Source organism: Schistocerca nitens, chromosome 1 (genome assembly GCF_023898315.1).
Source record: "Schistocerca nitens isolate TAMUIC-IGC-003100 chromosome 1, iqSchNite1.1, whole genome shotgun sequence".
Classification (NCBI taxonomy): Eukaryota; Metazoa; Arthropoda; class Insecta; order Orthoptera; family Acrididae; genus Schistocerca; species Schistocerca nitens.
In genome coordinates, this window is record NC_064614.1 from 854,270,630 (window position 1) to 854,283,121 (window position 12,492).

Here is a 12,492-nt window from a genome sequence, read left to right on the forward strand (position 1 = left end):
AATTACACCTGCAAGAACAAAACTGGATCCAGAAATTGTTGTGACAGTACAAATGACCCAAAACAGTCTATGAATTTAGAGCATTCTTAAAGACAATCAATTTTTATTGTCACAATTTGGAATGTACTGCTGAAACCTAAGCTTTGCTGACTGTTTACCTGAGAGGTGCAACTAAAAATGACCAAAGACATACTGATGGACATAAGAAACAGTAGCTCAGGTCCAAAAATGCAAAGATAATTTCACAAACACTATGCTTTTGACATTTCCTGGTTTGTACAGTCAAATTGCATTATTTGTGGATGCATCAGATTTTGCTACAGGTTCTGCATTGCAACAGTGGTAAGCTAACAGTGGAAACTAACAGTAGTTTTTTCCAAAAAATGTTCACAGTGGCACAGAAGAAGTATTCCACATGTGACAGAGAGCTGCTTAGCTGTCAAATATCTCTTAGAAGAAAGAGACTTCATTATTTAATACTGATTATGTTCCTCTAACATATGCTTTTAAGCAAAAGAATGAAGAAACAATGTCAATCCAATTATGTAACCTACAGTACATTTTGCAGTTTATTACATATCTGTGACCTGTATTTGGTAAAGAAAATATTGTTGCTGATAGCTTAACACGGCTGGAAGAATTACCTCCAAATAACTATGAGGATATAGTTTAAACACAAGAACATGATGAAGAATTTCATCAACTATAGTCTAGCCATCATACATCACTTAAATTAAAATACCAGTTGACACATGGAACAAAATAATTGTGGTGTGATGCATCAACACAAATTATTCACCCTTATATTCCTGAACCATTTAGATACACTATTTACCAACACTATCATAATTTGGCTCATCCAGGCATTAAGACAGCTGTAAATATGATATCATCAAGATCAATCACTCATCTAGATCAATATTAAAAAATGGATGTTCAAAACTGAGCTAAAACATGTCCTGGTTGTCAGAAAAACAAAGTACCGGACAAGTTCAAGTTCCATTAAAGACACTTTCCTAGCATTGATGAACGCTTCAAAATAATTCACCTTGACTTGATAGGACCAATGCCCCCTTCTGATGAAAATGCTTATTATTTACACACATCAATATAGTTGAAAACTGGACAGAGAGGCAGTACCTCTTTGAGACATAACAAGTGGAAGCAGTAGCATAAGCATTTTTCAGTTGTCAGATCACTAGATTTGGAATGCTGTATAAATAGTGGCAGACTATGGAATACAATTTAGAACTGAGCTGTTCCAAGCACTATCCAAAATATGTGCTGTAACTAATACAAGCTAGAGCATATCATTCACAGTCAAACATAAAAACTGAAAGCTTTAATTGGGCATGTAAAGCAACAACCCAAGCCCATGATACTGTTAAATTAGACTCAAATAATATATGGAATCATTCTTGGTCTTAAATGTCCCATTAAAGAACACAATAATGCTACAATTGCAAAAATGGTTTATGGCTTGCCCATCAGGATGCCAGGTGATTTTTTTCAAGAGCATGGCACAAAAGGGGATGCAGGTTTATCTCAGTGTGGGTCACAACTGAAACAGTATACGAATCATCTGAAACCTGTTCAATATCCCCACAAAGCAAAGGAAACACCATTCATACACAAAGACCTTAGACTCTCAACACACGTGTTTATAAGGGTCACTCAACTGATGAAGTTATTAGAGCCTCCATATGAAGTCCCATATGAAATACTGAAAGGGCTTAAAAATTTTTTGGACTCAAAGTGAATCTTCATCAATTGATGAAAACTGGCATATGAGAATGATAAACATCCTGAAGAGACTCCAGATGATTTGTCAGCCCAGGGCAACTACCAAACTCCACAGAGGGTGAAAAACCTAGAAGAAGATCAAAATGTGGTTAGGAAAGTCAATTTCCTGCAAGATTAGTTGACATCTTAAAATGACTGTGCTGCTAAGAAGGGTATGATGTGGGAACTCGACAAATTACTGTGTCTATTTGTCTTTGTAAAATGGTTGGAATGATAAGTTGGGATAATAGTGTTTCCAAAATGTCTCCACAGTATCCTTTGTTCCAAGTGTGCTAGTCCCGCAAGTTTCAGTTTCACAGGATACCTCATGTGAAGTTTGGAAGGTAGGAGATGAAGTACTGGCAGATGTAAGGCTATGGGGATGGGGCACGAGTCATGCTTGGGTAGCTCAGTTGGTAGAGCACTTGTCTGCAAAAGGCAAAGGTCCCAAGTTTGAGTCTCAGTCCAGCACACAGTTTTATTTTGCCAGGAAGTTTCAAGTTTCAGCATTATTATTCTTTGGAATTTATCAAAAGAAGTTGTTACTCCATGATTTTTGTAATCAAGATTCATTGTGTTTTGTTTGTATGTGTGTGTGTGTGTGTGTGTGTGTGTGTGTGTGTGTGTGTGTGTGTGTGAGAGAGAGAGAGAGAGAGAGAGAGAGAGAGAGAGAGAGAGAGAGAGAGAGAGATAGAGATAATAAAATAAAATAAATGGTGAAGTCCAAGTTAAATTTAGTCTTTAATGAACTCTGTGTGCAACATGTATGTCCTGCTTAAATAATAGAATAGAAAAGTCAGAATGGTAACAGTAATAAGTAAATGCAATATCAGATTAATATGTCCAAAGGTAGTAGCTGACACTACAACTCTGGTGATTTGGCTGTGCAATCAAGAACAGTCATGCAAAAAAAAATTAAGTCTTCACAATTAAGGCTTAATAGTGATGTGATTAATTTTGCTATCATTTCTGGATAGACCATAATTAACACCTGTCATTTCATTGTACCTTATCTTCCCTTTGCTTTGAAACTTGTCAACAAGGAACCCTTCACCCCACTTATTGTTACAGTTCATATTGTGTAGTTCTTCTTTCATGTGATTATATTTGTATTTAATAATAACCTCATTTTTCCTTCCTCTATTTCTCACTTGTTACTTACTCTACATCCTTTATATTTTGCTATTATTTCATTTATAACTTTGATCCCAGTGCCTTCTTAAGTGTTTCCTATGATCCAGGATTCTGGATATCTTTGTTGTCTAACTTCTGTTGTGTGTAATTTCTTTGAACACTTTATTACCATTTTGGTATGTTGTGAAGGAACCTCAAGTGCCAAATTCTAGTTATTCTAGAACACTGATTTTTATTTTTGATTTATGGTCTTTAAATAATTAAGTACTAGTAATTAAATCAGACCTAATTAACTAGTGGTTTCATTTAAAGACATGTATTTTTGCACAATAAATGGATATTCTACCGCAAACTGAAAGAGCTTCAGATTTTGTTTGTTTTTAATAATTTCCTGTAATATTTCATAGGTATGAGGCAGTATTCAACATTGTGATTAGATTGCCACAATCCTTTGTGCATATTAAATAACTTCAGTATCATATGAAATAAATACAGTAGTAAAGGATATGCATACAAAAGGAAAACATAACTTAATATCTTTTATTTACAAAGTTCAGTTTCAAAATATCAGATGAAACTTCATTTTGTTAACAAAACTGTCATATAAATAATATTTCCATACATAAAATGAAACAAAATACAAAAACAGAAAACTGAAGTAACTACATTTTCTGCACACAGCCATATCTTCACTATGCCAGAGCACTGTAATAGAAACCCTCTTCAATATTATCATAAACTTTTCTTACCAACTTATTTCTTTGGTATTTCAGTAGATCTTTTCATAGATACAAACTATAAAGATTCATGTAAGTAATTGCTTTGGTTCTTTTCTGAAGACACAGTTTTAAAGTGGTACACAGATTGTTATTTGAAGTGAACCAATCTGTAAATATTTCGGGAAAAAAGTGTGCCAAAGGTTGATGATAGTACCTGTAGTTTGTTCACAGCAGGAAGTTACATAAATGAGACACTCTATTGGAAAACAGCTGCTAATTGCATATTGACACAATTGTCTAACAAACATATTGTTTCTACCACAATCTATATGACAAAGCTATCTGGGAGATGCTATTTTAAGTTTTATTATTCTAATATTTTCTACATGACATTTTTCTGTCATTCTAGCATTGTAGATATTGTGGTTTGGTTAACAGGTTTCTCCTAGTTAAGATTTGACAGCTACTGTTTTCCTTGCCAATGCATATATCATTTTTCTTCCCATCCTAGAGGAATATTATACATTCTAGGGACTACAAACATTCATGGAATACTTCTACAGCTTAATATAAGAAAAATAATATTCATCATTTGCCCAATTCAGTATATCAGTATTAAGATGCTGTTAAAAATAAGACAATAGCTGCAAATTTTATGTCTGATTAACAAAAGGTTTACAATTTTCTCAAGCAGGTTTTAGGTTAACTAACATTTTTGTCCAAATTCAGATATAAACTTTTTGTCAACACATCTTGAATGGGCAAGTTATTTCTATTTCTACCTCATTATTCATTATTGTACAAGACATCACTTGGAACCAATGCAATTTGTTAATTTACTTGTTGTGAAATTCTACAGGAGGTTCACTGTGTTCTATAAAACTTCTATGCTTTTAGTGGAAACCACTTTATACTGGATAACAATTATAGAGTATACAGCCTCAGGAATATTGCATATTTACTGTGCTTGAGCACTGCCAACAGTCTCTCATATTTATTTACCAATTGCTTCTTGAGTGATATATATATATATACATAAATACATTCTTTTACACAACTGAACATCAATTATAGTCATTTGCATTGTCCACATTTATCAATTATTAAAAAAAAAAGGAATATGCATAACTTCCAGAAGCTCATGACTTCATATTATTGTGACGCTTAGATATCAAAATAGAATTGCTCAAGACACTTTCTGTTGCTCCCATTGAATAAACATATTTTTTTTAATTCGACACTCAAATGGGGAGTTTTTGATAGCTTCTAACACATAAACCAGTTTATCAGTCTCATAAGAAGCCCTTCATAGGGCACTATAATGATACTTTAGGTGCTATATTTGCACATTCCTTCCTTATTCATTAGCTTTGCTACTGATCATTTTTAATGCAGTCTGCCTCCTGCTGCAAGCCAATACTGCTGCTTGAGTGCCTCCTGTTACTTACAGGTACTTCAATATCTGGCTGGTAAGTTTCCTGAAGTTTAGCTGATTGGTCCTCAAGACTTTTCTTCAGGCCTTCAATTGTATGTACAAGCATCTGGCGCCGTAACAGAGAGAACTGCCTTTTGTCATCAAATCTTCTCCTTTCATCTTCTTGTGCCTCTCGCACTTTTGCTTCAACTTCAAGACGTTCTTTCCGCAATTGTTCTAACTTCTCTTTTAAGCTTTCACGCCCACTCTTTTCTCCTGCTAAGATTAGAAACAAAATTCTTGACAATTATAAGTACAAACATTGTTAAATAATACACAATGGTGAGAGTTTTATTTATGAAAAGTAAATGGCAATGAAACTACAGTAAGTAAAAGAGATCAAAAACTATACTAGCAGTGAAATATTAAACTCATAATGGAATATTTACCTAAATGATACATTGGATGCCAGCAGTGGCGGCATGTTGTATATTAAGACAACTTTGTGGAAAGAAAGTGATTGGACAGTGTCACATCTGGTGACAAAGTTAATGATTACCATTTTATCCAGCTTTAAAGCTTTGTTTAAATGTGATACAACACTCTTACCTTGATGTCAGTTAAATGAAGGATCTGATATTTGTTGTTTTACCAGTAAGGGGTAAATCAAGTGTTTCAGAATAAAACATGGGGAAACATGTTAGATTTTCAATTCCCTAACAATGGCATGTAGATTTGGAAATAACTGAAGCTGAAATTTGATGCACCAAAAGATGAAAGAAGGCAATATTATGCCCAGCAAAAGTAACAAAGATTGCAAACAAGTGGTTCCCCATGTATAGTAATTACTTGCAATGCATAGTATAATATATGAGATAATACAAGTTTACAGTGGAAGGACACTGCTATCACTTAGATTATGATGCCTTTCAAGGTAAATATAGTGAAATAATCTGTTGTAGCTTCTGTTGTATTTATAATTCTATGTTATGCGGCAGTTACAGTGAAGTAGTAAGTACTTCACGAAAATGTTGTTCTGAATTGTTCAAGGCACAAATTCAGAAGTCTTTTCAGAGCTTCTCTAACACAGGAGAACACTGAGAAAAACTTATTGTCTGACAATTCAGAGGTGTTACACAAATAATAGAAGTTTCCCATGGACTATGAATAATGAACGAAAACAGCAATAGGAGACCTAAATAACATAAAATTTGTAATTGTAAGCCTCTGTTCATACATCCATTCTTAATACACTTTTTCAATTCTTGCGAATGGAAAATGGTGGTCATTAATAATAAATATAATAGTAATAATAATATTCATACACATATGAATAAAAATAACAGTTGCCAGTATTTGCGAAGAATTGCCATAACTCATTTTAAACTTCTGAGATAAATTTAAACATATGACTCATCCATCCTGTTATCTGTTGTTTTATCTCAGCTGGATGTTTCTGTTTTCTGTTGTTGTTTTAGGTCAGCAAGATGTTAGATGAATTGTCCCCACCGTAAACCTAACTTTGGCTTGTGTAATGTAGCTATGGGAGGGAGGATGAGGTAGCTGGCAAGTTCTTTGTTTCTTGTCTTAACTTAAAGCTTTTATGCTCGTGTTCTGCTACACTATTTCTGTCAATCAAAGTGCTATTAATTATTCCCACCTAATCCACAGCAATAATCATGATAGCTACTTCATAAATATTTTAATCCGCTAGCCTTATCCCTATAGCTTCATTCACGTACACATTTGGCACAGTTATTGTATACATCTCCTCCAGCCTCATTTCTGTGTCTGTCTCTTTCTGTCCCCTGTCTCCATCTACCTCATTCTACCACCTATATCTGTCCATCTCCTTCTCCCCACTCCCCCCCACCCCCACAAGTTTTCCATCACCTCAGTCACTTTCTCTCTGGTCATATCTTCCTACCCCTCTCTCTGTCAATCTCCTACTTCCTCATCTTCCTTTCCAATATGCATACCTTCCACCTGCATATTCCCCTCCTCCCCTTCCATGTCCACATTCTCTCCTCACTCGTCTTTATCCATCTCCATTCATCTCATCCTCCTCCACACTTTCTATGTCCATCACCCCCTCCTATCCCTTCTCGAAATGTCCATATCACCCTCCCCTCTCTGTCTCACTATTCTTCTCTCCCACTCCCCCTCTGCTCAGCCCTGTCCAGTCCCATCCCCTGCAAGGCAAGCTGATACACCCTCAAAACACACCACCTTCCTTCTTTCTCTACGTATCTCCTCCTCTTCCTCCCTTCTCTCTGTCCGCCACATCCATCCCCTCTGTCACTATCCATCTCCTCTCCCCTGTCCCCACTCTGCCCATCTGCACCTGAAGTCCCTGGAAGTCATGCCAATACTACCTGTGCCAAACACCTGTAGTGTAGGGCAGCCTACATGCCAGGGGTAGAATATTCTCTCAGACACAGATGGAGATGTATGTATCAGTCAAATGCGCTGCACTTGTTTCTTTTACACAGCCGAAATAACAAAAAACAGAATCGTTCGACAGCCAAATCTAACTGCAGTTTTTGAATACATGTATTCTTCAAAATCACTGTGTCTGTGTGCCACTTTTTTATTCTTTTTCTTTCTGGTGAAAAACTCTCCATCTTTACTGTTCCGTAGGACCTACCTCAATCGGTAAAACGGAATCAAAGATCATTTTCTTGCCTGTCCATCTGTTCGAAACCTGCGGAGTCATATAAGTTGAAATTTATGTTGCTTACTGAGGTCTACAGTTCTCTGATGGTGTAATAATTTTAAGCTTTTAAGTCAATCCAATCAAAAATATGGTCCTTTATGTCATGTTTTGATACTGGCACTCTCAAATTCGCTCATTAAAGTCTATTTGGTACTTCCCCTTGACGTGGAATCATGAAATTTAGCAAGGAGGAAGGTTTCACAGTATGAATAAAGGAAAAAATCCGAAAACTGTGAATTCATATTTATATCACATGAAAAAGTTCTTTTGTCATTTGTTATCTGACTTCAAACCTGAAAGTAAAATATTCTTGAAAATCTTGAAATCCCTCGGATTGATATCTTACCAGTATCTGTGTCAATGACAGGCAAAAATCATCAAGATCATTGATTCCCAGAATGGATTATCTGTCTATAGGGCCTACACATAACTGAAGTTTGTATGGAAGCCTCAGTGCATGAGTCCTACCCGCACCTGGCCAGTTTTTTTTACAGCTGTTTTTTACACACTCATAAAAAAGTCTTTTTCCAGGTAACCTCTCAGATCCAGTCCAAAATCAGTGGACAGCTTATCCCCAGTTTATACTCCAGTTAGGTGTTGTCTCACACTGGTGCAATATGGTTCCTGTGCTATTCCAAGAACATTCCAGATTCATACAGCTGTCCCTTAGTGACAGAGATAACTGAACATAAACATATTAACACCTTTTTTAGCCACTCTGATGAACTGTTTCTAACAGCTTTGATGAACAATGTGCACTGGACAAAAATATGGAAACACCGTGGGAAATGTGTGCTTGAAGATAAATGCAGATTCTAGCCAAGTCTGCACATTTTGCTGTTTATTAGACCATGAATGACACCTGTGCAACATCCTCAATACATTAAGAGTGTCAGTCGTGTTCTGTGTAGTAGTACTAAGTGAATTATGTAGGAGCTAATTGAACCTGAACATAGGCATATTGTTGATGCTCATGTGAGCAAAAGTGTTTGGTGTTTCTAGTGGCACAATATTGAAGATTTATATGATATACAGGGAAAGCAGAAAAACATCATTTGCTGAGTCATAACAGGGCCAAAAATGTGTATTGAGTGATCATGACAGATGATCATTGAAGAGAATTGTGACGAAAAATAAGGGGACGATAGCCACTAAAGTAACTGTAGAACTTAATACCACACTTGCGAACTCTGTCAGCACCAACTCAACACTACAAAATACAAAGGGAGCTCCATAATGAGGCTTTTTAGAGTGAGCTGAAACTCCAAAACCACTTAACAGTGATGCAAATGTCCTTCAACAGGAAAATGTGAAAACCTGGACTATGGAGCAATGGATGAGAGTGATTTGGTTGTGTGTGTCTTGTTTCACACTGTTTCCTACTTCTTACCGAGTTTTTCACTTTTTTCTTTTGCATTCTGTTGAAACTCCATAGCAGGATTACATCATGCTGGATCTTGTCAATAAACATGTTCTAAACAAAAATAAAAAGACTTAACAGAAAAGAGGACTTGCAGATAACAACAGTGTCATTCTCTTATAAGGTTACTGTTGATGTGATTAATCATTTTCTGTCAAATGTCACTGTGCTGACAGAGAACATGGGTGGTCAATCAAACTCCAATGTAGCATGAGATTGTGAGTGAAGTGTCTCCCTGCTATTTTGCTGAGGAGTTGACAAATTCTGGATCACATCCATTTATGAATGAGATCATTGAGGTAGTCACTAACTGAGTTCAGTGTTGTGTTTGCCAGATGCCATAGTCATAAAATATTTATTTACAGATCCTGTCATCTCAGTTTAGAGACTTCACACGGAAACTATACATTGAGGAACAAGTAAAGTTAACATTCACATAAAACTACACATACACAAACATACACACAAAAAACATCTATAAGAGAGTTCAGAATACATGGATCGTCTGTGTTGTTATTTTCATTCCCTATTTATTACAAACAAGCAATCCAAAAGCTGAATTAAGTTATCACATATTCTAATTTTTCCCCACATTATTATTTTTAAATATGATAAAACACTTACCTTCATTGGTAGTATTTTTGGCAGAACCGCTTTTTTGCCTGAAAGATGTATGCTGGCTTTTTTCTAAAGACTTTTGCAGTCTGTCAAATGTTGCACTGCATGTGTATACCTTCCTTTTGACAGGTTCACTTTGTGGGCAGTATCTAGACCCATCAGCTGCATTTCCAATATCAATAGAGCGGAATGTTGTCAGAGCAGGTCTCTGAAAATTATTAGTGCTGGCAGAAACTGGTATCTTTGGCGAGAAAGTTACATCTTCCTGATGTGGGGTTGAGGAGCCATCAGATTCAGATGAACTGGATCCTTGCACTGGCATACTTCTGATATTTCTGTTCTGTCTCTTCCTTGGGCTGGCTAGGATTTTGTCTGGCTCTTTATGTCGCTTGAATGAGTCCTCTCCTGTCATCGAAAATGTGTTACCATTTTGCAAATCTTGATCTTCATTGTGATTCTCTACAATTCGTTTTGGTGAGGTTGTACGTGATCTTAAAATTTCTGGTGGTGACCTCAATTCATTTCTGGAGCCAGAATTTAATACTGTCGTTTCTTCATTAGCAGAATTTTTAAGCATTGCTGGTGGTTTGGTTCTGGGACAATTGTCATTGAGATAATTTGAGTTCAAGAAATATGGTTTAGGTTTTGGAAGCATGAAATTTGTAGTTTTATCCATTATACCTCCTTTCATGCTGACCAGAATATTTTCTGCTTCTAGGATTAACTCCCTATATTTACGGTCCGCTTCTTTGTCTGCTTCCACAAGTGCCATCTCAGATGAAAATGTCGCCAAATAATTGGCATTGCCTCGTGCACCATTGCGCAGGCCGTTTCCTCCACCGTAGATACCTCCGCAGCCAGTATCGCTTCGTCTGGCTGTGGAGCTAACGGAATTTGAACGCTGTTTCTGAGGGGAGCAGTATACATCTGTAATCATCTTAGGTGAGACATCTTGGTTCCAGTTCCCATTGGCACCAGTGTTACAATTCATGGGATGCAGTGGTCTAATATTTTTATTCATCAGCCTGGATGGCGAAAGTGGTACTCCTTCACCTTCAAGAATTCGCCTGCGCAGGCTTATGGGAGTATTTCCAGCGCTCCTTGTTCCAGTCACACCAGTACGCTCCAGCATCTTCTGCATGAGGACCTTATTGAGATTCATGACACTGGGACCCAGCTGTACGTCGGCTGATCTTTCGGTGTATTGCTGTGGTTGCGCCTGTTGCTGGTGATGCAACCCATTATGTTTGGGTAATGGCGACCCAGCAGCACCTGTTCTCAACCCAGCACTGGGCCACTCTCTTTCACGGTCCCGGTCGTGATCAGATTCGTGCTGTCTCTCCCTGATGCTGCTATTCGCAGAGCGACGCACAGAGCACCGAGAAGGCCTCTTCTTTTCGCTCGAATTCCGTGAGCCTGGCTGACCGTGTGCCTGCTGCATATGATGGTGATGGTGGTGTCGACTGGAGCTTCTACGTCCCACTGGAAAACCATCGTCCACCGAACTGCAAACAAACGAGACAAATTTTTAGACCTATAAAAGGCATTTTCAACTGAAATTAAAAATTCCTGTTTAAATATTCAACAAGAGCAATATGATTCGTTCGGCTATGGGCACAAGAGATAAAGACTTTTCTTTCTGATACAAGAAGTTGTCTAGAGGTAAAGCGTATCTCGACTGCCTGGCCTCTTATACTTTCTTGCAAGACAGAGCCCAAATTCGATTTATCTACTCACGGTCAGCATATGAGCATCGAATGAACCCAATTGTGGCATTCAACACACATGAAAACATACACTGTGGGACTGCCCAGTGTCCGAACAATGGGTAATGACAGGTGGGAACGCATTTCAGACAAAAGTTTTCAAGCCCAAGTGATTTTTTGGTGTGATCAGGAAATAAAGGAAACATCCTGCTAAATACACTGCCATATCCATGCCCACAGGCAACAAATTTTGACACCTCCATCCTAATAGCATGCAACATCCACACCATTTGTTATCAATTGACACTCAATGAGGATTGGGCGATATTATGCTGATCACTCTCTCCTGTCGCAACAACTCACCTAGGTCGGTCATATTTTAGATCTATTTTTCTATCAACATACATGGCGAAAGTGAAACTCCTGCATCTTCAAGAATTTGCCTGTGCAGCGTTATGGGAGTATTCCTGGTGTTCCTTGTTCCATTCACGCCAGTGCGCTCCAGCGTCTTCTGCATGAGAACCTTGTTGAAATTCATGAGACTAGGACCCAGCTCTACTGGTGCTGGAGACCATTGTGTTTGGGTAGCAGTGACCCAGCAGCAGCCATTTCCGTGCCAAATCCCTGATGCCTGTTGCATAGTTACAACGTTCTTTCGGGTATATTCAACTAAAGTTCGAGGAAGACGAATCGATTCCATTTGTCTTGTGGTTTCAGAATGTTCCTCGAAGTCTACAGTTTTAGCCAAGTACATATAAAATCTCTCGTCTTTAGAATCATCGTTAAACTGACAGGGAAATAACGATATATGGGTGCCCCTCAGTTGGATGTAGTCACCGTGACTAAAGAACATTGTTATCTCAGACAGAGGCCCAGTTTTAACATAATTAAAATCACCTCATGAAGACCACAGAGCCTCTTTCAGTTTGTATCACCCCTTAATAGTCACGGGCAACATCAATTGATGACTGTTACCTAGTGAC

General features: G+C 37.5%; 1 protein-coding gene across 1 annotated transcript in view; it reads right to left on the reverse strand.

Annotated features, from left to right (window-relative positions):
- Window positions 1-3,473: 3,473 nt before the first annotated feature.
- LOC126209561 (uncharacterized) overlaps window positions 3,474-12,492 on the reverse strand; it is an 811,828-nt gene continuing 802,809 nt past the window's right edge. The window contains exons 10-11 of the mRNA XM_049938895.1: window positions 9,810-11,308; window positions 3,474-5,328 (exon numbers count right to left, since the gene is read on the reverse strand). Of these exons, the coding sequence (XP_049794852.1) occupies window positions 5,009-5,328; window positions 9,810-11,308 (1,819 nt within the window). The 3' untranslated portion in view covers window positions 3,474-5,008. The remainder of the gene's footprint in view (window positions 5,329-9,809; window positions 11,309-12,492) is intronic.